Genomic DNA, 25,205 nt, shown 5'->3' with positions numbered 1-25,205 from the left:
CCTGGTGGCTCTGTGACTCGAATAATGACGAAAAGCACCGTGAACAATAAAACGAGGAAATAACAAAACGCGCGGCGGGCTCGGCAGCGCCCTCGGTCCTCCGCGGCGGCAGGGGGCGCTGTGGCGCCGCGGCGCAAGCGGAAGCGCGGGCGGGAGGGAGGGCCGGTGCGACGCCGAGAGCGCGGGGCGGGGGGGACGGGCCGGGCGAGCCGGGGCCGCGCCGCCTCTGCCGCAGCCGCAGCGCCGGAGCCGAGAGCCGCCAGCGGGCGGGCGGGGCCCGCCGGACCCACAGGTACTGGGGCGGCCGGGGCTGCGGGGGGCGAGAGCCGTGGGCATTGTCCGGCACGGGGCCGGGCCGTGCCCCGCGGGCCGCGGGTAGCGCGGCCCGGCCGGTGCCCGCCGCGCTCCGGGCCCGTTTGTCCGCTGGGCGCTGGGAGGGACCGGCCGAGTCCTACCGGCCTGGGCAGAGGGCAGGTCCAGGACTAGCAGCCGCTGCTCCGGGGGTGCCGTGCGGCACGGCCGGGCAGCCCGAGGGAAAGGGCACGGCCGTGGCTGCGCTTCCCGTGCGGCAGCGCCCCGGTCCCCGAGCCGCTCCAACGTCGAGCCGGGGAACGATCAACGTAAAGCCGCGCACGGCTCGGCCCGGAGCGAACCGCAGCGCCCGCGCCGCTCCCGAGGAGGGCGGAGGGGCAGCGGCTGTCCCGTCCCAGCGCCGGCCGGGCCGGGGGCGCTGCCGGCGACCACCGCTCTTTGTTCCGGCCCTGGGCGCACGGAGCGGCCGGAGGTGCGGGGCCGGCACTGCCTTGCGCGGCCTCTCGGGGTCCGGCTCCGAGGCCTCTTCCTACAATTGTTGTTGCTGTGGGTAGCCCCGCTAGGCCTCCGCAGCAGTGGCTGTGCGGGAGGGCTGCTCGGAGCCTGTTTCCTTTGCGGACTGCCCCACAGACAGCTAACGCGGCCTGATCTCTCTGCTCCGTGGGATAAGAAAAGTTTTGCCGTTGTTTTTTTCCCTGCGAATCCCTGGTATGCTACCGGTACTGAAACTAGGATGTGTCCGGTTTTGGTATTTTTAAATTTTTTTAAATTTTAATTCCTGGTGAGGGATCATGTAGGTGCCCAGGATTTATTTAAAACCTATATGCTGTCTTGTGGGAATGGTGTGATTTAATTTGCATGATGAGTCAAAGATTAAATTACATGACCTAGGCTCTTCAGTTTCAGTGAGGCAAATAATGCGTGGAAGAACAGTTTCAGTGTGGATCAGAAATGAAATTTGATTAACATCAAAATGTTGTAAAGTTTTGTCTGTGTGTGGGTTTTTTTTTAAACTTACCTGTCAGAAGCTCTTAATTTAATATCCTTAGCAGTGTGGTTTATCAGGAAGTGTGCCTTCCTTTTTAACACCTAGAGCTCGTGTAGTCAGAGGAAATTTAACATCCTCTCAGCTTGCACCTTGGTATCGAAGCTTTTAAATAATAGATTTTTACTATTTAAAAGACTGTGTACCTTTAATTAACAGCTATTACCTAAGACCTGTTGATGTGGCACATGCCTTTAACTGCAGAAGAAAAAAAAGGCCACAAAATATTTTGTGAAGTAGGATAAGCATGGTACCTATTCTGGGCTCAGGAGTAAGTTGATTTTTTGCTGTTTTCAGTTGTCCTGTAGAAACTGGCAGCTAAGGTGACTTGTAAGTGGCGTGATGGTGTCCTGATAGGTTTCTGTCTGCTGTAAGAATATTGTATTTCACAGTTTTAGCTTCATGGTTTTCATGTGGTGTGAGAAACTATTGGGTCAGCCAGCTAGGATGCCTTTGGCTTAAATTTATTTGTATTTGATGTGGATCTCATCAGTAGTGTAACATTGCTGTTGTTGGGGCTTTCCTTGCTCAGAGGCACCTTGGGACAGGAGGAGGTCCTGCCTGATGGTGTTGGGACTATCTAAGCAAGATAGTCTTAGAATGTGAGTTTGTACTTATGGACTACCATGTTGCTGAGTTTTTCTGAATGCTGACAGCATTGATTTTTTTTTTCTCTTAAGTTTAATGAGATTCTCTTCTTTATCTTGACACGAAGTTGTGAAATTTCAATGTGTTCTGTGTGCATTGAATGCACAGTTGTGTAAAAAAGAATTTATATTTGTAAAAATATATGTGTTTACAAATAGAAGCAGCAGTTGAGTAATACTATGTGACAGTATGTCTTTGAGAGATAATTATACTCTTTGGGTATTATCAAGCCCAGACAAATGTATATTCCCAGTGGGGTGTGATAATATTAAAACTGCACCTCTTGGAATTCCTTGATTGGCTTATTCAGGAGGGAATGGTATCTATTTTGCATTCTGTCATGTAGCTCTTATTAATTAATTGCTGATAGTTGAATGAGACTTGACTGTTGCCCTGTATGTGCTGCACTTCCTAAGGTTTTTTATGGCATTTTGGTGAATATGAGAATTACTGGCCAGTGTCTTCCCTTCTGAATCATTTCTTTGTTCAGTTTTTGTGGATTTTTTTACATGAATTGTTTGCAGCCTGGTTTTTTTTTTTTTTTTTTGTCTAAAATAGTTCTGAAAGCTGATAATCTCTGTATGTGCTGTAGAGGCTTTAGACACTTGCTAAAATAATGATTTTTTTGGTGGAGTTTCAGAAAGCTCTAATAGCTGGTGCTGCTTTGAAGCAGGGGGCAGGAAGAAGCCTGGTGGCCTTTTGAATTCCCTTCTGGCCCTGCTTTTCTGCACTTGTGACACTGTGTAATATGGTTTAATTACAAGAGCAGCTATTAAAGTATGATTATCTTAGTCTAATTGGAGGCATCTTGCAGTTACCTATCAAAAATAAGATTTGACTCATCTGCTCCTTCAAAATTAATAGTTCCATAACAGCCTGCAGCTATTTATGTAAATAATGTGTGAAGCAAAAATGTGAGTTGAATATTTTTCAATATTACCATTTTTGCATTGCACAGTTGAAATTTTGTACGTTTAATTCTCTCTCAGCCCGTGTTTTCTCTCCATACCATGCTTCTGGCACCACGAGGTGCAGAGGTGTGAGCCAAAGGGAAGCTGAATGTCTGCAGTGAGAAGGTGAAACTTTATGCTGAAATCCCTCCCCACCCCCCAAGTGCAAACACAAAGGTTAAATTAGAAGATGAGGCTGTCTTTAATTATTTTAAAGGACTTGAGCTGGGTTGTTAAATGCATGATCAGGAGTACCTAAGGCTTCCACTGGTGTCATGTGAGTTTGGGCTTTCTTTAGCCTGAGTAGAGTTACTGCCTTCCTTATTGCACCTTGTGATAAAATAACACATTCATTTGCCCCTGTTTAAATACTTCTTATAAAGGCTTGAATTCAGGATTGATCCAAACTCAAAGCAGCCAAAATTCTGTGTGTTTACAGGAATAACTGTGGTTGTTCCTCAACAGCCTTCGTGGCCTCTTTTTTTCAGACAGTGTTAATTTAGGAAGTAAATGGCTTAGGTTTAAATAAACAACTGAATTTGCTTTCTAACTCCCTTGGTCTGAGCATTCTAGCTATGCTTGATATAATCAAAAGACACTACAAAAAGTTTCTGACTGTTGACTTAAAATTTGCTAAAAGGGAGCAAATATTAAACCTATCCACAAGGGCACAATTTCTGGGGGATATTACGAATGTTGCAGCTAATCTGTTTATTGAAATCTTGCTACTTGTAGTTAAATTCCAAGTTTCTTTCTAAAGATCCTTTTCCTCTGTAATCCTTCCCTCCCCTTCAAACACTCAGAGAATTCTTCACTAAAAAGTTAAATATAGCAAGACAGTTCAAAAACTGGTGAGTTATAATTAGTAGAGGACTGTAGTATTAGTGCAAGATGTTTTTCTAAGTTCACAAACATTCTTTGGATGGAGATATTTATGAGTTACTATGTAGATGTTTAAAACATTTTAAAACATTCAGGTATACTGCCAAGTGTGGGAAATGGCTGCATCAGTGAAAAATTACTCTAGGCTGCTTTTGATCCTTGCCCTGTTGTGTATTTTTTTAGTCAGTCTTTATTGATAACAAATAGTTTTTTCTTACTAAGAGAATGTAACAAATTGTTTTAACTGCAAACCCTGCAAGATTTGAAACATGAGACTTAAAAATAGCTAAGATAGAACTTGGCTATAAATTAAAGAGAATTAATTTGTCAGCTTTTCAGGGAGTTGAATGTATGTGACTGTGAGAACAGTACTTATGTTCAGTCACTCATGTGTGAAATGCCTTATCTCCTTTGAAGTTTATCTGTGTTAAAACACAGAATGAAAAAATGGAGAAGCCTTTCCAGAAATGGGGAATGTGAATGTGTGATCTTTTTCTGGCTGCTAAAGCTGCCCAGGCAAACAGCTTGACATCTGAAGAAACACCTTTCTGAGAAGTTTCCATTGTTTTATTTACTGACTTTGGAGTGAAGCATGGCAGTGCATAGATTTGGGAGGAAAGGCAGCTGCACAGAGTTGTAGAAGGTCCCTCTGACACCCCAGATGGCTCTTGCAGCCAGCGTTCCTCCAACTGTGCAACTTTCTCTGTCATTTTCTCTCTACCTTCCTGGCCAGGTGCACCTGGGAAGCTCCTCATGGATGGATATATTTTTCCAAATATTCATTCAGAGCCACAGCAGCTTCTCAGCTCATCTGCTGAGGAGCTTGCTTTGAGAGGAAGTCTGTAGACATTGAGTGTCAGCCTGTATGTAGTGGTAGATGTGTGTGCTGATCACAGCCCTTCAGAGCATCCTGCTGCAGTGGAGCTCTGAGCTCTTCCCCTGGCTAAGCAGTTTCAGGAGGTTTTGCTCCCCTTGTAGAAATGAGGCTAAAGTTATTGGCCATTATATTTTATTTTTGACTGTTACATGTGAAGTTACAGCTCTGGCAGATTATACTCCTTTTAATATTTTCTTAATGTATTGCAATAATTTATAAAATTACCCACTATATTAACAACCACAAAACATTATGACTTTATTGAATATCATGTACAGAAAAAGAATAAGCACAAGTAAAGTCTGTTCACAGAGGCACAAAATGTTAGCAAAGAAAATGTGGGGGGGTTTATTGTAAAAGAGGCCTTAGGGATGCAGACATGCACTGAGTGTAACAGAGGGATGTCTGAGAAGTCTCTCCCACATGGTTTATGAATGCATGGCTCTTCCAACCTGTCACACCTGCTCTTCAAGTCCTAAGTTTCTTCTGACTGGAGTTTGGTAGTGATGGAGAAACTTCTCAGGAGAATTTAAAGAGATAACCTTGGAGGAGGTCACTTGAGGCATGATTCTTGATAAAGACTTTGTATATGCTTGGTTCTATATTGGACAAATGTTGAGAAAGCAAAGTCAATCTCTCAAAAATCAGCAAATATCCTGAACCTTGCTTTGCTTAGACTGATTTGGTACAAAATGCTTATGTGCTTGTTTCCAGGTTTTTTCAGCTTGCTGCACATAACATCCTTTGAATGCACTTGTTTAGTTGCAGTGTATTTGGTCTTTTGCTTTAATGCAAAAGAAGACAGGAGGATCCAGATCTTTGGGGGTTTTTCTTTGCTTCACAGATACTCATGACAGTACATTTCACAGTGTTCTTCAGCAGCATGGTGCTTCTCCCCCCTTTTTCCAGAGAATGATGCTTAAGCACAGAGAATTTCCTCCTCTCTTGGGGTGTGTGATGTTTGTTGTGCATGTTGTCTGCTGGAACACTTGAGAAACACACACTTCCTAGACTCTTTTTCCAGTGACACCCGTTTGTGATGTGAAATACAGTTGCCTAAACATAGATATCTGATTGTATTTTAGGTACTCCAGAGCACCTGCCCTAGAGGTTTGTGATTTTCTGAAAGGGCAGTTGGAGCCCAGCTGTGCTGTTTGAGAGCATTCACAGTGGTGTTGGTCCATCAGACACCTGAACTGTGCTGTGATGTTGGTTGTTAGCCTTGGAATCTCATTTTGGCCTTCCAGAGGAGGATGAACACCCAGGTAGTGACCATGTTATAGGCACCTGAGTTATGTGTTGCCTCAGGAGAAAGGATGATTTGGGATCAAATTCTGCTTCCTCAGTCTTGTCCAAGAGACCTGGTTTTGCTGCTCTATGCCTTGTTGCCTGCTTTCCACCTGTAAAAAAGGAAAAGTTCCTATGGAAATTTTAATTTTATATTCTAGTATAGCTTATCAGTGGAATGATTAAAGGTTTCTCTTAAGAAAGTACAGCTGAGGAAAACTAAAATAATCAAGAGAATTGGAAGACCTTAAATCACGTGTTGCTGTTGGATTTGAGGGTTCAAATATGAACCTGAGAAGTTCAGCTTGTCTTAAAATATGACTGAAAGCAAACACAAGCTCCAGTCACCAAGGCAAATAGTCTTTTTCCATGCATTACAGAGGTAATGATTGACAGCAAAGACAGCCAACAGTATATGTTGGCTAAACAAGTGCTGTTCTGGAGGTGATTATTTAGATTTGTAATCTCTAAGAAAAGCAGTAGATTGACTCATCAGAATTGACTAACATAGTTCCGTTTTATGTCTGTAATTGACATTGAGCAATATCCAAACTCTACTGACTCTGTAATAGGGTGGAGCTGGAGTAAACAGTTTTTCTCTGCAGAAATCCATTCATGGAGCATTTTGGGCAGAGTCCTGGCATAGCTGTGCTGTGTGACTGGTGTTAACCTTAGCTCCTGTTATGGTGACAGATTTAATGTCATTAGATCCAAAAGAGCCTCTTCAGTACAGGGTTATGGAATATTTTCCCAAAAAGTCACAAAAACTTGAGGGCATTTGTGTGTGCTGACAAACTTATGAATGCATTTAAGTTTTGAATTGCTGCCAGTTTTCGTCATTCTTTTAACCTGGAAAAACTAAACAATCTTCAAGTTCCCAGCTTTTTAATTTGTGATTGTAGTTATTACTTCCTGCCTGTTTATAGATTTTTTTTTTCTCACAGGGCACTCACATCTGTTTAGTGAGTTTTCCTTCTTGCTTGGAAACTTGTGTGTGTGTGTGTAGATATGTAAAAATAAAAAAATGTTAATGGCCATTTAGGGCTGGATTTATAGTTTACATCAAAGAAGATTGATTAGATTTTTGCTTTGAGGCTGACCATGCAAGGCTCTTTGCCTCCCTTAGGAATTGTATGGGTAGGGTCTGAGAGTTGTTGGAGTGGAGTCTGAATTGTTCTGCTCTCCTTTTAGCACTGGTAGTCACTCCTTTTGTTGATGCAGGTTGAGGATTTAACACTGTCAAATCGAGGAAGAAATGTCAAATCTGTGTTTCAGAAGCAGCTGTTCTTCAGCTCTTTAGTGAACAAGGGGAAGGATTGTTGGTCAGAAATACAGAAGCTTTTCTCTTTAAACAGGGTGTTTTTAACTTTCAGAATTACTAGCAAACATTGAGAAATGTTAGTAAGCAGTACAGAAGTTTCTCTACCTTGTCTTGTATTCATTATGGTACTCGACTTTCAGTGCTGTGGATTGATGCCTCTGAGATTTATACCACAAAATCCAGACTTTGAGCAAGTCCCTAAATTAGATAACCAAGCTAAACTGATTTCAAAATGACTGGGAAGGGGAAATTAAAATCTTTATTTTAGGAGCTAAAAGGGATAGTTGGAAAATCCATCAGTTAAAGTGTCTCTCACATTGTTTATTGAAATCTTATTTGACTTAGTAGTGAAGAGTTATTTTAATAGATTTCAGTATATCTGAATTCTGTGAAATCCCCTTATTTACTTCTGTTTCTAATGGATGGTTGGTCAGATTCCAAAATTGTCACTGCATGCCTTTTACTTTTGTAATTTCTGGGGAATGTAAAGGTTGCATTACAGTTTATGGGCTGCATCACAAGCAGTGAGGGCAGCAGGGTGAGAGAGGGAATTTTGATTTCTTGACCATTTCATCATTTGATTTAAGAGCTCTTGTTTGATTGAAGCCTCTTAGTGATATAGAAAGTGATGATATTGTACTGTTGTACTCCTATTTAAGTAATTTTTGTAATCCCTACTTAAATAAAATTATGTTAAGCTGGTGCACCAATTAATAATTTCAAGGGTTGCAGGGGTTTTGTTTTGTTTTGTTTTTCCACATAGCCCTAAGGATTCTGACATAGCTGAAATAAGTAAAAATGCACAGTGTTAGGAGTGTAGGGAGTGTAGGTATCAGCTAAAATGCAAGTAGTTCCACCCAAGCTTGGTGTTAGCCCTTTAGAAGAACTACTGTCCTGCAGAATGGGTTTTTTCAGTCATTTCAGTTCCAATGTGTGATCATTCCTTGAGTAAACTTGTAGAGATGGAAACTTCTAATGTAGTGTTCAAGTTTCTCTTGGTAGCATTGCACAGTAATTGCATTAGAGGCAAATTGGGACTTCTTGTTTTAGTATTGTGAAACAATTTGATAGTTCCCTTTTCCAGTCCAGCCCTTCTAAGCAGATTAATTAAGGGAACTGTCCCTCAGAGGTGCTTCCCACCATGTTAGCTGACCTAATATTAGTCACATTAGTCACATCTTGTTGCAAACCTTGTTTTTCATGTGCTGTCTGCAGCCAGGTAGCTCTCAGCCAGTTTTTCATCCATGGTCCTGTCTGTGTGTGCCAGGGGAGTGCTGACTCCTGTATGGACAGACCAACAGTGCTGGTTTGTCACATCTGTGAGCCCTCAGGGCTCTTATGCCTTGGAGAGTCCTAGCTACAGCAGCCATTGTGAGTTGCTTTGAAGTCCAACCAGTTGGGAAATCTTTCTTTGGGAAGGGTGTCTTTTCTTTCTGCTGTGTGATTCCCTCCAGCCTCCTTTTTCTTTAAATGCAAGCATGCTTTTAGAAGCTTTTGGTCAACAGCAAGCAGGAAGTGTAAGGTACTACCTTGTGAGTTTTGGCTGCAATAATTTTAGATGTTAAACTTTTTATGAAGACTTTTAACCTGTCTGTTCCAAGGCTGGCATTTTCTTTTATTTGTTACTCTCATTGGAAGCAGAGGTTTGCTGAGTGTGATGTGGTCTACCTGGAAAGAGAACTCAAGTGTCCCCAAAAAGAGGAAGACAGATGGTATGTATCAGCAGAGACATCTGACACATTGTTTATCTTCTGTTTTCAGTAATGTACAATAACTTTGAGTAACTGACGCTCTCAGGTGGTGTCAGGAGGGAAAAGGGTTTTGACCTGGGTTTTTCAGGAATGGCTGGCTTTCCAGAGTGTGTATGCTGAAGTATCCTGCTGTAACACAGATATTTGGACTGGTGTCTTGTGAGTCCTCAGAAGGACTCTGAATTAGGTTGCCATGGCAAGAGCTTGAGCACATTTTGGGAGCAATCTAGATCATTCCCCCTTTTTGATTCCTGTGCTGCAGAGTATTTCATAACGTGGAGTTCATGGGTGAGCTGAAATTCTTTTCCCTCTGGCTCAAAATCTATAAAAGTAAAATACAATGGCATGATGTTAAATGTTCACATCATCTCTCCTGAAGGTTTGTGACTTGGATAACTCTTAATCCTGGGATGCATCACCTGTGCCATTAAACATATCTTTCTGTGCTCTGTATTGCCCCAAAGGAGCACACCTATCTTGGCAGTTGAGATGTGGTGTGGTTCATGTATCAGGAATTGAATTCCATTAGTGACTTGGGAGATTTAGACCAAACATTTAAACTGGCAGAAGAAAGAGAGGTCATTTAGGGGAACTGTGCAAAGTGCACTTTCCTACAGCCTCTTAAGGCATATTGTGATGTTGAAATTATTTATGTGAAATTTCTGTATTGTAATGGCTGGTTCTTTTCTTGGGAGAACAAAGTGAATTCTACTTTAAGGTCTAGTTTTCTTGCTTGTTTATTATCTTGGCACAATATCTGGTCACTTACTCAGTAATGGTTTGTTGTTTAGTTTTAAATTGAGATAATTTTATGATAGAATCATTGAATTGTTTGGAGTGGGAAAGGACCTTAAAGACTGTCCAGCTCTAGCTACTACCCTCCATGGGCGGGGACAGCTTCCACCAGACCAGGTTGCTCAGAGCCCCATCCACCCCAACCTTGGACACTTCCAGGGATGGGGCATCCACAGCTTCTCTGGACAGCCTGTGCCAGGGCCTCTCCACCTCACAGGGGAGAATTAATTCCTAATATCTAATCCAACTCTGTCTGCTCTCAGTTTGAAGCCAGTCCCCCTTGTCAGAAGCCCTTCTGCAGCTCTCTTGTACCCCCTTTGAGGTCTCCCCAGATCCTTCTCTTCTCCAGGCTGAACAACCCCAGCTCTCAACTCCTGTGTCCATTGTAGAGGTGCTCCAGCCCTCTGATCTTCATTTCAGCCTGCTCTGGACTCACTGCAGCAGGTCCATGTTCCTCATATGCTGGGCCCCCAGAGCTGGGTGCAGCCCTGCAGCTGGGTCTCAGCAGGGTGGAGCAGAGGGCAGAATCCCCTCCCTCACCCTGCTGGCCACGCTGCTTGTGATGCAGCCCAGGATGTTGGTACCTTTCTGGGCTGCAGTGCCCATTGCCATGTCAGTGCCGTGTCACCTTGAGCTTCTCACCAGTCACCACCCCTGAGTCCTGGGCAGGGGTGCTCTCAATCCATTCTCTGCCCAGACTGTGTGTGTGCTCAGGATTGCCCTGTCCCAGAGGCAGGCCCTGCAGTTGCTGTGCTCACTGAGCTTCTCAAGGACTGCATGAACCCACGTGTCACCTTGTGGGTGGTGTCCCTTCCCTGCAGCCTGATGTGACCAGCAGCCCTTGCTGAGGGTGTGCTCAGTCCCACATATCTGGACCAGTGCCAGTCCAGCTGTGACCCCTGGGGGACGCCACTCCTTGTGGGGCATAATACATGATCAAAGTGTTGTCTCTTTCCTGAAGCCTGGATATCAGTCTGGATTTTAGCCAGCTGCCTCTCATGAGTTCATTTCTCACTCTGGTATCTTGGTAGCAATGAGATAGATGTGCACCTGAATATCACAGATGTGTTGTGGCCTGTAATGCATTGATTTTTTTTTTTCCTTTTGTATTTCAAGTGATGCCCATGAAATTGATTCTTGGTCTTGAGTAATTAGGGGAAAAATATCTCCTGGCTATCCTCTAATTTTGGTGCTCTCTGTGATGTTCTCCCCTTTGCCACATTGTCCTTGGTACAGTATGCCCAAGAGGAAGCAGGGAGTTCAGTCTGAGGATGAGCTGTGTGAGAGTTCTGTACTGAAAGGCACCTCCACACAGCTAACTTGGGAAAATTGGACACTTGATTGATGGTGTACTGATTCTGGCTGGCAGTGTGAAGGAAGGAGCACTCTTTATAAAAGTACTTAACCAGTAAAGCCCTGGCACAGTTGCAGTTATCATGGTCTGAGGTTGTGGTTTTTACTAATCTAAGCTGTATCTGCACTGGTAGGATTTGCTAGCAGAGCTGTGTCAGTAAACCCTTTGTACTGTCATCAAAACTGTCTTTTAAGTGCCAGGGACCATGGCAAAAAAAAATAGTGTGGCAGAAAGCAGATTTGTCAGATGGATAATGACGTGTGGATCAGCACGGATACTGCCTGTGCTTCAGCTCCCAGTACCAGGTAAGAGATAATTGAAGGGAAAAAGGCCTGGACAACTCTTTTCCTTTACTGAATGAGGATGTAATGAACTAGAGGGAAAAGATTGCCAGTAATGGTGGTGTCATGATTCTCAGTTGTTTATTGATTGCCCTCTCCTGCTTTCTCTGAGTCAGTACATAACTCCCATAGGTTATTTGTCAGGAATTCCCTTTTGTAGAGGAGATAGGGATCATTGGATCATGCACCCAATTGTCTTGGTTTTGTGTAGCAAGAATCAGCTTGGATTCATGAGAATTGATCTCCCAGTGATTTACGTTTTAATCTGTGTGTCACTCTACTGAGACCTCGCAGTTGAGGTGACAGTGGCAATACTGAGGAGTCAGCTGTGGTCTCAGCCACCCCTGTGGACTGTGACCAGCTCTTTGCAGTGCAACTTGCTGTGCTTGTTGGGTTTCAGTTTCAGCCCTACTTCTGCCCAGCTGAAGCACAGAAGCGAGTCCAAGTAGATAAGCTCTGCTTGATTGCCTGTCATCCCAGCTGGTTTGTTCCATATGGAGCCGAGGTGAGCTCCACAGCAGTGTAACATAAAGAGTCTTTGTTGTGAGCTCCGGAGTGGATTCTTTTGGAAGGGAAGCCTTCTCACACAGAGTGTGGTGAAGCAGAGATGGATGGAGTTCATTCCATGCTGCCTTTGGCAGGGCCCAGCAGTCATCACTGTGGGAAGAGGGATACTCCTTGGTGTGTCTTCTGTGTAAGTCAGTGTTTTTAGGATGTTCCTGAGCTATGTCACGGTCACTGCTTTTCTGCTCATAATGTTAGTGCTTTAATATTGTTCTTTAAGTGATCTTATTTTGTAGATTAAGTTTGTTAAAAATGTGTTCATCTTAAGGTAAATTAGATGAACAATTATGTTGTGTTAAACTTTAATAAACCTAGGTTGAGCATTAGAAGTTACTAGCAGGCCACAGAATATGGTTTCCAAATAAAGTAAAGAAACCATGGGAAAAATATTGTTGAATTTCTTTAAAGTTAGTTTTAAAAGTTATAAATTTCTTATTAAAAATGTATTTGGGTAAATACTTTATTAATTATGATTTTTTTCCCTAGCTTTGTTATTTCTACAACTCCCTGAAAGGTGGCTGTAGTCAGGTGGGGTTGGTCTCTTCCTCCAGGCAGCAACAGACAGAACCAATGGACACAGTCTGAAGCTGTGTCAGGGGAAATACAGGTTGGATATTAGGAAAAAGGTTTTCAAGGAAAGAGTGATAAAGTTCTGGAATGGCTGCCCAGGGAGGTGGTGGAGTCCCCATCCCTGGGTGTGTTTAACAAAGCCTGGATGTGGCACTGGGTGCCAGGGTTTAGCTGAGGTGTTGGGGCTGGGTTGGACTCGATGATCTTGAAGGTCTCTTCCTACCTGGTCACTCTCTGAATTTGTGCTGCTAGAGAATGGCTTTACTGAGTGTAGGTTTTTGTTTGGGGGAATATTCTCTAAAGAAAATTGTGCCTTAGAGAGTTGTGGCTGGAGCAGCCCCAGACCTGTTCTTGCATTTAATTGTTCTCAATTTCTGCTCAGAAGGTGCCAAAAGCTCCCGTGCACCTCCCTTGTGCTGGTACTTGGGATTCTCACCCTCCTTCCTTATGTCACCTTTAAGCTCCTGCTTAAAGTGATGTTTTCCCCCTGCCTGTTGCACCAGTGCTGATGTGTGTGGTGCTGGTTTCCTGTCCTTCACCTGGGGGGTTTCTCACACACAGCTCAGTTGTGTTCTTGGAACATGTGAACCTAGGCCGTATTTCACAATGTGAAATAAATCAGAAATGAAACTGCAGTGTCCTTCTGCCTCCACTTTTGCCACTGCTTTACTCTCAAAATAGACCCTTAGATGTATATCAGAAAATCTGGTACAAAGAGAACCTCTGGAAGGGAATGGGAATAAGATATGCAAAGGACAAGAAATAGTTACAAAGGAGATTCTTGCTTTGCATTTTTGCTTCCAAGGGTGGGTAGAATGGCACGTCCAGAATTGCAGCATTTTTTGTCATGTAACAAATATTTTGGGGTTTGTGATGATGCAGTATGGGCAGCTGAGCCAACAGGGGATTGACTGGATACCAGGTTAGGAGAAAATTGTTTCAGCTTCTGCCTGGGCAGACGTGGGCATATTGCCTGACATCTTTCCTTGAATCTTCAGGTAAGTTCTTTGGTTTTTTTGTCCAGTGTGCTAGAGATAGTAGTTGCTTTTTGTGATGAAGTGTAGGATTATTATTGTTTTTATTAATTTTTAAATATACTTCCCAAGGAATGGGTGAAGCATTCACATGCCTGTGTGTGTACCATATTGCAATGCAGCAGTAAGGTTTGTGGGGGAATGGATGGGTGGGGTAACTTTAAACAGCACACCAGGGAAAGAAGCTGAGTCATAAGATTTCCTTCAGCATGTAGACAGGCTGGGATCTCACATTCTGAGCTTTATATTAACAGGCTTTTCTGCGTATGCTGGATCTCTGAAGCCCCTTACAAGCAGCAGTGCTATTTAAAAACAGTTTCTACTTTGTTTCTGTAGCTGTGTGTTAAACTGCAATTTCTTATAACAATGTCCAGGTCACAGAGTGTAGTGTGCTTTTAGGAGCTGCGGTGAGCTGGAGGACCCCAGTGGCAGTGGCTGCCCTTTTCTTTTCCATGCATGGTGCAGGTGTCTGTTGGAGAAGGAGGCTCTTGGAGGGCAGAAGGATCAGTAAATTAATTGAATGGCTAGGGAGAAGCCTGCTTAATGAAAGGAATCAGATGGCATTTGGTGCTAAAGAAACAAGCAGGACTATGAACTGCCAGGGTTTTAATTGTTTGGAAATATTCAGAAAGTAAGAAGCTGTGTCACATTCTGAATTTCATGTTTATGTAGAAATTTATTTTCCAATGTATCTTTAGAATTAATTTTTTTTTCTCACTTCACTGTTGTTCTGTGTTACAGAAGAAAATTTTTTTCTTCATGATTTTCATTTTTCCCTGAATAAAGTTGCCATTTTTAAAGAGGGGATTTTTTTTTTCCATTTTAATCTTTAGGTGGGTCATACTACAAATAATTCTGTGATGCAGAGTTGTGACACTGCTTTTGAATCACATTAAAGCTTTTGTGTGCTGCAGACTTGATAGAATAAGTTAATAGTGAATTTTAAGAAAGATGCTAATGTTGTGTGCTGGGTGGGACATGCCAAGTATGAGATGAACATGCCTGTCCTTCAAGAAAACCCATATGTATGAATTATATTCCTCAGAAAATTATCACATTAGATCCAAACAGATCATTGGTGTAATTATTTGATCCACATATTAAAGTTATGTTGAAAGAAATACTGAAAAGGTGTCTGGAAGTATTTAGAGGATAGCAAAAATGGCTTAGACCTGGACTATACTGTTAAATTTTGCTAGTAATTACCATTTACAAGCAGAGCCATGGTCTGCCATGGCTACCCTGAGCAGTTCGTGCTGGAGCCCTGACACACATTGTGCTGTGGCTCCTGCTCTTTATCAGTCTCATTTCCTTTGGGATAGGAAAGTTTTGCAGGTGAGCTTGTATTAATAAACTCTGCTAGACACAAGTTTTGGATGAGAGGCTGTTGAGTTTCAATTCATTTAACATATCCAAAAGAAAATAACTGCTTTACTACAGTCGTAAAGCTTTGGAAAATCCTTTAATCTAGTGGGAAGCCATATATCCAGAATGAGGATACTGAAACCCAGCACATGAAAAATGTGCAAGAATGTTTTAATGAGGAATGTGAGTACTCAGATAACCCACTGAAGGAGGTGATGGCTGCTGCCCTCGGTCACTGCGCTTGTGCACTCAGGAGTGGAAAAGCCTTTCAGGAATTGTGCTGTAGGCAGGAATTTGCAGTGATGAGCTGGCAGCAATATTCCAGCTGCTTCCCAGTAGCACCTGGCTGCATGTCTGGGACAGGGACAGAGCACCCTCACAGAAAAGTACAGGCAGGAGCTTCAGCTGCCTCAATACCCTGATAGCTGTGACATTTCATAATCTTGTACTAGAGGGTGAATAACTAATAAGGTGTCGCTTCTGGCTTTGAAGTAGTCAATTTTTTTTTCCCAAGGAGCATGGTAGCTTGCATAAAAAATGGTTCTTGGATCAAAGGCATGGCTGTCAGTCTTCCTTTGGGATGCTAGGCATGTCTGAGAGTGAGACAGTGCTTTTAAAAATGCATAATTTCTCGATCTGTTCCTGGTTTTAACATTCCAACCAGACTTCACAGTGGTGAATTCTAGCTGAGCTAACAGCCCCTTGGAGCAATTACACCTCAAGAAAACTGATTTATGTTATTGTTTTCAATACTGGCTTAATGATCCCTGGTAATCAAGAAGCATGCAGCAAAAGAGTGAGTTGTGAGGGACATCAGGTCTATCAAGACAAACATGAGCTTTCTGCATTAAATTTTTTTAATAACAATGTGCCCCTTTTAGCAAGATGCAACATGTTGTGTCAGTAATAGGCTGATAAATTGTCAATTAAAAATCCACAAGCAGTGCAACCCCAACTGTTTATTGTGAAACTTGGTATTTTGCCTTTGTAGACTGATTAGTTTATTTAAGAGTGTTTGCTTAAGCCATTCTCCTATGTGTTATTAGCACTGTGGAAGGTAATTGACACACAATATAATTTCAGGATAGAAGTTGGCAGCTTCCCTCTACCTGGAAGAGGAGGAGAAGCTGCTGTGCCCTTCCCTCCTGACTGCCTCAGCCCTCTCCTCCTCCCTTCCTCGGGCTAAGTGTGGCTCACAGCTCAGGTTGCCTTGTGCTGGTTTGTCTTAAGAACCTTTCCGAATTTTTATTTATTATCCCTCATTTTTGTTGGCTTTGTCTTCTGCCATTTTGGTCAGTTCAGTCAGCACGCTGGGCACTGGGACAAATATCAGGCTTCTCAAAATAACTGATGGAAAGTGACCTTGCCCCTCCAGCCCTGCTGTTGATTTGGCTCCAGCCTCACCATGAAGGGTTCTTCTTGAGAGATCAGGAGCTGAGGGAGCTGATTGACAACTACTTGCTGCTCAAAGGGATGTTTTTTCTGCATTGCCTACACTACTCATTGCTTATTTTCCTTTCACATGTTAGGTTTCTGGTAGCCTGGTGAGTGGCTCAGCTCCTGGATGGCTCAGCTGGCCAATAACAGGGGAAGGGGTGTGATGCTGGGAGCTGGGGCAGAGTGGGACCTCCCCATGGGCCAGCTCTGGGCTTGGCTTATCTGCCCTGGGGAACCTCACTGGTATTTGGCCTTACTAAAATTATGTTTGTTTTGTTTGATCTGCATCAGTTTTCTTCTTAGGTGCACATTAAATGCTTCATGGACTCTCTCACTAGGCTTGGATTTTTTTTTAACATGTGCAGTTGCAGTCAGGAAATAGCTGAAGGGTGTTTTCCTCCTCTTTTCCTCATTAGGAGCTTGCAAAAGCAATCACCTTAAACTCTTGGTGTGTATAAACAAGGCAGAAGGATGCGTCTGAGGGGTTAATAGAGTGCAATTAAATGGTGAGGGCCACAATAGAATAAGGATTGGGTTTATTGCACCTGTTTTTTTTCACAGATTGGAAATGTAGGGCTTTTGTGCATTAGTTAAGTAGCATTTTGCATGGGCATAGATGGTGGTTTGCTCTCTGGAGCTGGAATATATGTGGATACTTAAACAGTGCTTTATTTATGGATTATACTTCTGTGCAGGGAAAAAAAATGTTTAAACTTTGTTGTGGTAAGTTCATGGTATGTCTAAAGTGAAAAGGCCTGAGTTTGTCTTTGTGTCCTTGCTTATGGTGCTGGTATAGCTTTCCATTCCATTTAATCTCTTTCCCTTCTTCTCTTTCAAAGTCTGTGCTGGTGAGACTCTAATGCCACAAATTCATTTGTCTGTGGAGTAACTACACATGTTAGTGCAGTCAGGAGTGTAACTGTACCATTTCTTGTACCTGTATTGTTCTGAAAACAGTAATGCAGGCATCTCACAGAAACAAAAACGTACTTCCTACAACAGAAAAAACACTACTTCTAGTAAGCAATCAGGGTTTAAGTGGTGGCACACTTCTGTTATAGAGGTGGCAAATTTTCTGACCCTTCAAACAAAAAAAGCTCAGCTACATGACACACCAATAGTCCAGGCTAGTGTATCCATTCTTTAGAGAATTTAAATTAATTAAAGGAAAGGGATTTGTTTATCATGCTTCTGTATTTGTTCCTGTGGCATTCTTTTTTCTGCTGGAGGGTTGTCCTCACATTAAAATGCTGGGGTTTTTTTGACTCAACTGACACTTTAAAATCTTATATATGGAATGCATTAGATTTAAATCAGACATTATTGATTGTGTGGTCAATCCAGTGAATGAGAAATGACAAAGCCTTATAGATAAAGCAAACTGCATGGCTGCCTGGTGCATTGACAGAGCTGGAAGTTATATACTATCTGCAACAGTGGGGCCACTATCTCTGGTTATCACAAAAGCCCCAGTGTCCCAGAGTGCCTGAGTGTGTCAGTAGAACTTCAATCCCTGCAGGTTTGGCCGTGTGCCCTGTTGTTGTTTGATGGTCCATTGGCATTGATAGCATCACTTCACATTTCTCTTTGTGGCTGTGACCCCAATGCTTTGAGGACCTTAAATTTTGTTACCTTTAACCTACTTGAATACTGGTGAAATAAAAGGCATGCCTGAGAAACTTGAGGTTTGTATAATATTGTCCATGATCTCTTTTAACAGATGGATGGATGTGAGGTTTCTGGGAAGGGAAGATAAAGCAAAGCAGCCCAGCAGAGCACAGAGCTGTCCATGGACTTGGGGCAGTTCAACCCTTCAGGAATCCTATGATCCTCTGTTTAGGCACAGTCAGTGTTTTATTCTGAATTTGCAAGGCAACCAGGTGCTAGTATCGTGAATCAGTTATCATTTGACATGATGTAAGGCCTATTCTTATTTACAGAAAATGTCATTTGATGTTGTTCCCTTTTTTTGTTGTGTTGCAGATGTGGTGGTGGCAGCTCTTTCCGATCCCACACAGATGTTGGCATTGTCTATTGTGCCCAGAGTGCTGCTGGGGGTAGTTTTGCTGGGCTGAAAAAGGAACAGCCTGTCTATGTTCTCCTGCATGAAGTACAGCTTTGAGACAAAGCACTGCTCCTGCTTGCTTTTTTTTTCTTTTTCTTTTTTCTTTTTGGCAGGATGTGGCCCAGGTTTTTCAGTAACAATTTTGCTTCGGGGTTTGTGGGATCTTCAGTCTTGAGGCGCCAGATGATGTTCCCAGCAGTGCCATTGCATTCCTTCCAGTAATAAAACTGAAATGGCATAAACAGTGTATTTACTCCATTTTATATAATAAAAGAAATACCTTGAAGCAAAATGTCATCCTCAGTAGTCAAGGCTGTAGATTTTCCTTCTTAGTGGTGCTGACAGTCCTTCCTGATTTTCTAAATTGCTTATGAGAGGTTCATACAGGAACTTACCTGGATTGGGAGAAAATGTTTATTATGAATGTATGCTAGTGAGCTGTTATTAATTGATTATTTTCTACTAGATGTAGAGTGAAGCCTGTGTATGACTTGAGTATGCATGTATGTGTGTATCTGGTTTACACAGAACCTGGAAGGTTTTAGGAATAAATCAAAGCTATAGACTATTGTTAATTTAAAGAAAAAAATGGGCACTGTCTAGAGGCAAATCAAGTTTTGCAAACCTAGACCTTTGGCACACATGAGGACAATTCTTTATCAATATCCTGTATTTCCATAGGTTTTCTATTATTCATGTAGTCTTTTAGACTTTGGGAGTAGCATAGTTGTGATCCAGAAATTGAGTGTGCAGGGCTCTTTTCTTTGGTTTGATTTATTTTATTTGTATTTTGCTGTCATACCAGATTTTGTGGTACCATATGTTTTTGTTCTCTCAGCTGTTTTGATTCCTAGTGGATCTGCTTCTGTTTTAATGCATAATCCAAGGAATTAAAACTGGTAATTTCTCTTTGTACTGGGATATATTTTATATCTTTGTACATTTGTTGTCTGATTGTTAGTTCCACTTTTGATCATGGTTTTTGGATGAGCCAGTCCTTCTCTGTTACATGGGTATAGCCATCTTCCAGAATGAATAGGCAGAGTGGTTGTTAGATACTGTTACTATCATTGATGATATGCAAACATGAACAATTCCAGATTTGTTTTCAGGGCTCATCTGAATTTGGCAGAGTAGTAATCAAAGGGAGAGATAAAGAGAACATTTAAAATATTGCTGTGATGCTTGAGGTGTGCCATCTATGTTGTGGGGAAACTGTGCTTATTTTAACACTATCTCTTTCTAGGAAAAATAAATCCTGTGTGAAAATACCATAATTTTCCTTAAATATTGTTTTAAATGCCATTGTAGTTTCATTAAATAACAGTCAATAGTGGTGCTTTCCTTGGCTGTAGATTTCTGTTCCACTAGATGTGATGAAGTTTGAGGCATAAAATTCTCTTCTCAAAAGAAAGACCTGTGGGCACTTTTTGATGTCTTTTTATCTCTTGCTTTTGTAATTTCAGTGTTACAGACCCTTCTTTATGCAGATTGTGAATGAGAGGTTATTATTATGACACATGCTAGAAAATAAATGCAACATAAATTCCTTGTGATCTGTTAAAGAATGGAAAGGGCTGGTGGAAGGTCTTGTTTCAGCCTTCCTGCTGATACTTCTATCTGGAAGCAGTCTAATTAAAAACTACCTGTCTTATGCTTTAAGTCAGTTGTAGACATGGAGCTGTGAATGTATGGTCTCTGTGACTGCTTACCTGCAATCTCTATTTATGGAAATTTACTTGGCTGAAGATCCAAGTTCTTCTGTTCTTACCCTTTAAATTGTTGCCCTCGGGCCAGCCAAACTTATGTGTTTGAAAAATAAAAATAACTCAAAAATAGAATTACACTGGGATTTTTCATCCCTGATCAGAACTGTTGAGTAAGATCAGGAGTAAGATTTTGGAGTTCCTGGTGGGTGAGCTGGTATTTTAATCAAGGAGCAAAGTGCATTGTGTCAGATAAGAACCTTTAACATGTACTGGTTAGAGCTGGCTTGTTACTCACTACACAGACACTGCAGGGAGATAGAAATTAACTTTCAGGGTAGTCCTCCTTCTTTGGAATGACAGTGCAGGCTCTGCTCTGCCAGCTTCAGCTGTCTTTTGTGTCTAGCAGAAGTAGCACTGTCAGCATTTTTAATGGAGGATTTCCTGTTCTCTTCTGTCTAGATTAGAGTTGTAGAAGTATTCTTCATGTAATTCACTTGTAAGAAGGTTTTATTATTGTTTAAATGTGGGTGTGTGTGTTTAGTGACAAAAGCTTCAGTACACTCATTTATTCCAGTAGTACTTTTCTATTTTGTACACAGAAGAGAGTATATATGTATGTGTGTATAAAAGTAAATATGTGTAAACATACAGAAGAATAAATGTATTTGGATTCAAGAGCCAGATATTTTTAGGGAAGGAAACTTCCTCCTGTAAGATGTGTTTTATCTTTTTGAGAAAGATACAAATGAGGTGTTGGTTTTAATGTTTTCAAGTGCTGTATGTATCCTTGCTAGGTGTCAAATTTTATTTCCCATAAAATGTGTGAGGGTGAGACTGTATTTCAGTATGGTTACAGATGTGAGAATGCCAGGCCATGCCAGGTGTGTTGACAGGAACAGGCTGCTGTCTGTAGCCTTGCCTGCTCGTGTTTGTGGGTCCTGCACTAAGGTGCACACCTTGGGGTATTTGCAAATTCTTTATGGAGTGAATCTGGGTAAGAGCACGTACCTGGGCAGTCACTGCAGGGCCTTGAGACACCAGGAGCACCTCGTGGGAGAAGGCATTTGGCTTGACAGCACTAATGAGAATAATTGATCCTTGTAAGTCTTGCCCATATGGGGCATGTGTGCAGTATGTGCCTTTGGATATAATTAATGTACTCTTTAATTTGCTCCTGAAGCATAAGATGATTATCTTAATGTGAGTTCTTCAATGTGTATCTTGTATTTCAAAAGAAATAGAAATACAAGAATTTAAGTTTGTCATGGCAAGCTCTAGTTCAGCTGTCAAGGATCATTTGTTCCATGTATGAATACCTTTGCTGCTCTCTGATCTTGGTGTGTGTTGTTATGCAGAGCTCAGGTTTCTAGTTTTGATGTACTTTCTTTCTCCTCCTTTTCCAGGTGAAGCAGGAGCCACAGAAGGAAGACCTTGTGGTTTGCAATCATGCCATTCCCCTTTGGCAAGTCCCACAAGTCTCCTGCAGACATAGTGAAAAACCTGAAGGAGAGCATGGCAGTTCTAGAAAAACAAGACATCTCTGACAAAAAGGCAGAAAAGGTACAGTTGTGATGTCCCAGTTGCTAAACTGTATTTGAGAGTGGGGGAAAGGGGGAATTTACAGCTGTTGAAACTGAAACAATTAGCAATTATTTTGGTGGTTTATACTCTGATAAAGGGTAATTTATGTACCTTTGAACAGGTGTGTGTCCTGCTGGTTTGTTGGCTTACACCACTGGCAGCTGATAATGACATTTAAAATGGTTTGGAGCTGTAGGACATTGCATTCTTTTAATAAACAGCTCACAGCTGTACAGTGTTCTGGTCTTGTGACCACCACAGTGCCTTCTCTACTGCACAAGTAGTTCTGTCTCTGCTTGTCCATGCAAATCTTGACAGAGCAGAGTGTCTCTTACTGAAGCTGAAGAACTCTGTGTCTTCATGGATAGATAATATATTTTGGCTTTCCTGCCTCTTCTTCAGCCCACAGTAAGATGTGAGAAGTTCCTGTGCTATGCAATTTCCTTTACATGAGTGTCTTGTACTTCAGGCTGTGTACCTGTGCCCAGTCATTTCCTTCTCAACTGGCACTCTGGCTTTTACAGCTTTATAGGAGCTGACCTCAGAGTTCAGCCTGTGTGCAGCTGTGTCCCACCTAGTGAATAGTGTGGCAGAGGTTGAGATGAGCACCTTCCTTGGAGCCTCTCCCAGCATTATTTAACTATTGTGTGCCATTCATTCTTGGCATCCACTGAGTCCCATTTTGGAGTTAGTCACAATCTTTTCATGTTCACCTATATTTTTAAGCAGAGTGTGGCCAGCACTTCTACATTCAGTTTCACCTAGATTTGGCACTACTACTTCTAAGGGTCTTAATGAAATTGCCATCTATTGCTATTCTTTAATAATTAGTATCTTCTACCCCTTTGCCATCATGTGGTATGTTCCAGGTGTTTTGCAGTGTACCAGTAGTTTCCTCTGATGCATTTTCTCTCCTATTGTAGAGAAAAGTGTTACATTTTGTTCTTCAGGCTTGTGTGAAAGCTGGAAGATTTTAATTTGCTGCTGCTCTTCTTCTGTCTCTAAAAGAGCCTTCTGTCAGGAGAGAAGGGATAGGTGCATTCTGAAGTCTCTCTGATGAGACTTGGCACTGCCTCCTTTATCTTGGCCTCATTATTAGTTCCTGGAGATGTGGCCTGCTCTTAAAATCTGTGTTCTTTTGTGTCCTCTTTTTGCTGGGACCCATAATGGGGAACAGACCAGCTCATCCTATGGTGTGTGGCTGTCTCCTGTAGCATGTGCCTGTGTTCCTGATGCTGCAGCTGGAGGTTGGTATTACCTTTTCTTCTTGCTGGCTTTTGGTCCCACACCTCCATCTTTTTGAAAGCTTTCATTTGTGTGAGGCTGCTGCTCTGACAAGAAGTAATATGCTGAGCCTGTGGAGTGGTTTTTCCTGTGTGAGACAGAAGGTAACACATTGTGCCTGCAGGAGGACAAAGGCATTCCACATTCTCTAGGTGAAGTGTGAGTGGGTTAAATCCTGCCATCCAAGGCAATGAGGCTGGGTATGGTGCTGCTGTTCCCCATCATCCTTGCTGTTTACAAAGGAGCTGATGAATCCCAGCACTCACAACACCAGTGTCCATGGTGAGATTCATCCATGGTGAGATCCTCCATGCAGAGATACATCAGGAACTGTTTGTTTCCTTGGCAAGCCAAGACTTCAGGCAGGTGTCCTGGTTTAGGACAAATTAGGGGAAAACTCCGAAAGGGAGTCCCCTAAAACAAACCTCCAACCACCCCTCCCCCAATACCGGGTTCGGGAAGGAATTCCTCGGAGGAGCAAAGTGGAAAATAAAACCTATTTAATAACAAGTAACAAAGGAACACTCCCCAACACAAGAAAAGAAAAAGAAACCAGTCAGTGTTGTGGAGGGTGCTGATCTTCTTCTCGCAGACTCCGGGGGGTCCTGGACGTCCCAGGTCAGGTCCAGAGCCGGTACGGTATCTTCAGGGGAGGGTAAGAAAGAGGGAAAGGGAAGGAAAAAAAAAAAAAAAAAGAAGAGCGCAAAAGAAAGCAAGCCAGCCAAGCTAAGCAGCAGCAGCAAGCAAAAGCAAAAGCAGCCAGCAAGCTAAGCAGCAGCAGCAGCCAGCCAAAAGCAAAAGCCGAGGTGCCCGGTCACCCTCACCCTCCCCGCCCCGCTGCGGCAAGACGGCCGGGGTGGGGGGAAGAAAGGCCAGACACAACACACGATATTGGGATAAAGGCTGTCACCCCACGACAGCAGGTGACTCAGGTTGTGACTCTTTAGCTCAGGAGGTTTGCTGGGTTGATGGAGAAAGTTCTGCAATGTCTTATGGACCAGTCATCAGATCTTTGAGGGCACAGCTCTGTGAGCAGGCACCCTGAATTTGTGCCCTCTTCCTGTCCAGTCTGTAGACATGACTAGAGTGAGTTTGGAGTTAAAAGACAGTGGCTTTTATTAGAAAAGAACAAACATTTCTTTATGCCCATATCTCAGTATTTAGGCATCTTTTTCATTATCCCTTTTATTATGATGATCCTTTCTGCTGTGTAACTTTCTGGCCTCCTTTGGAGAAGAATTCTGTGCTGGTGGCAGGGTGGGTTTTGTGGCTAGTCATGGAACAGAAACAGAAAAACTCACTCTACATGAAGCACAAAAATTGCTGCCTGGTGCTAAAAGGGGAGAAGGATGCAAAAGTTGTTCTTGTTTTTATGACTTCACTTTATTAGTGATTGGATGTGTATAAAATACAATGTGTCTCAGTAATTTTGTCATTGTTGCTATTTGATCCAGGGGTATGCTTTTGCAGCCTGTTACATATCAATTGTGCAATCTCAGTGCTGGGTCAGCATGCTAAATACTCAGTATTGGTTATAAAAATACCCATTTGGGTTAAGGAACTACCTACTTTTCTTACACACTTTCATTTCTTATAATACTGAGTTTGCTACTATGTGGAGAATGCTCTTTGACAGTTTTGTTGCACAATTGGAAATACAGATTAATACAGAAAATTAGACAAATAATTTCCCCTGGAATTTGTAAGTGTAATTATGCTTGAACAGAATTCCTCATTTTTTTTTCAGTGCTTAGGCTGAAATTTAAATCTGTTAATGTTATTTGAGAAAAAAAAAAAATCAAAGGAGGTAATAAAGATTTTTAAATCTTGGACAGTGTGTGTTCCTGTCCATTCTTTATAATCAAAATGGAAGATATTCTTCAAAGTAAAAGGTGTAAAACAATAGCAATGTCTTGGTCAATTATGAAACATTTTGCCCTGTAATACTGGAAAATTTGTTTTATAATCAAAAATGTGAAATTCAGGTGTATCCTAGTTACATGTTAATCTAGCTTTTGAGTTTAGTAAAGACT

At 42.2% G+C, this 25,205-nt stretch overlaps 1 protein-coding gene across 2 annotated transcripts in view; it reads left to right on the top strand.

The window, feature by feature from the left end:
* The first annotated feature begins 169 nt into the window (after positions 1 to 169).
* The window catches only part of CAB39 (calcium binding protein 39), a 43,602-nt gene continuing 18,566 nt past the window's right edge, over positions 170 to 25,205 (top strand). The window contains exons 1-2 of one of the 2 annotated variants that reach the window (XM_030227222.2): positions 170 to 292; positions 21,711 to 21,867. In XM_030227222.2, coding sequence (XP_030083082.1) covers positions 21,754 to 21,867 — 114 coding nt within the window. In that variant the 5' untranslated portion in view covers positions 170 to 292; positions 21,711 to 21,753. Of the gene's footprint in view, positions 293 to 1,002; positions 1,021 to 21,710; positions 21,868 to 25,205 lie in introns of those variants that run through there. The other variant, XM_050978032.1, reaches the window with a different exon arrangement.

This window comes from Serinus canaria, chromosome 9 (assembly GCF_022539315.1).
Source record: "Serinus canaria isolate serCan28SL12 chromosome 9, serCan2020, whole genome shotgun sequence".
NCBI classification, from domain to species: Eukaryota; Metazoa; Chordata; class Aves; order Passeriformes; family Fringillidae; genus Serinus; species Serinus canaria.
This window is presented reverse-complemented; position numbering and strand designations above follow the sequence as displayed.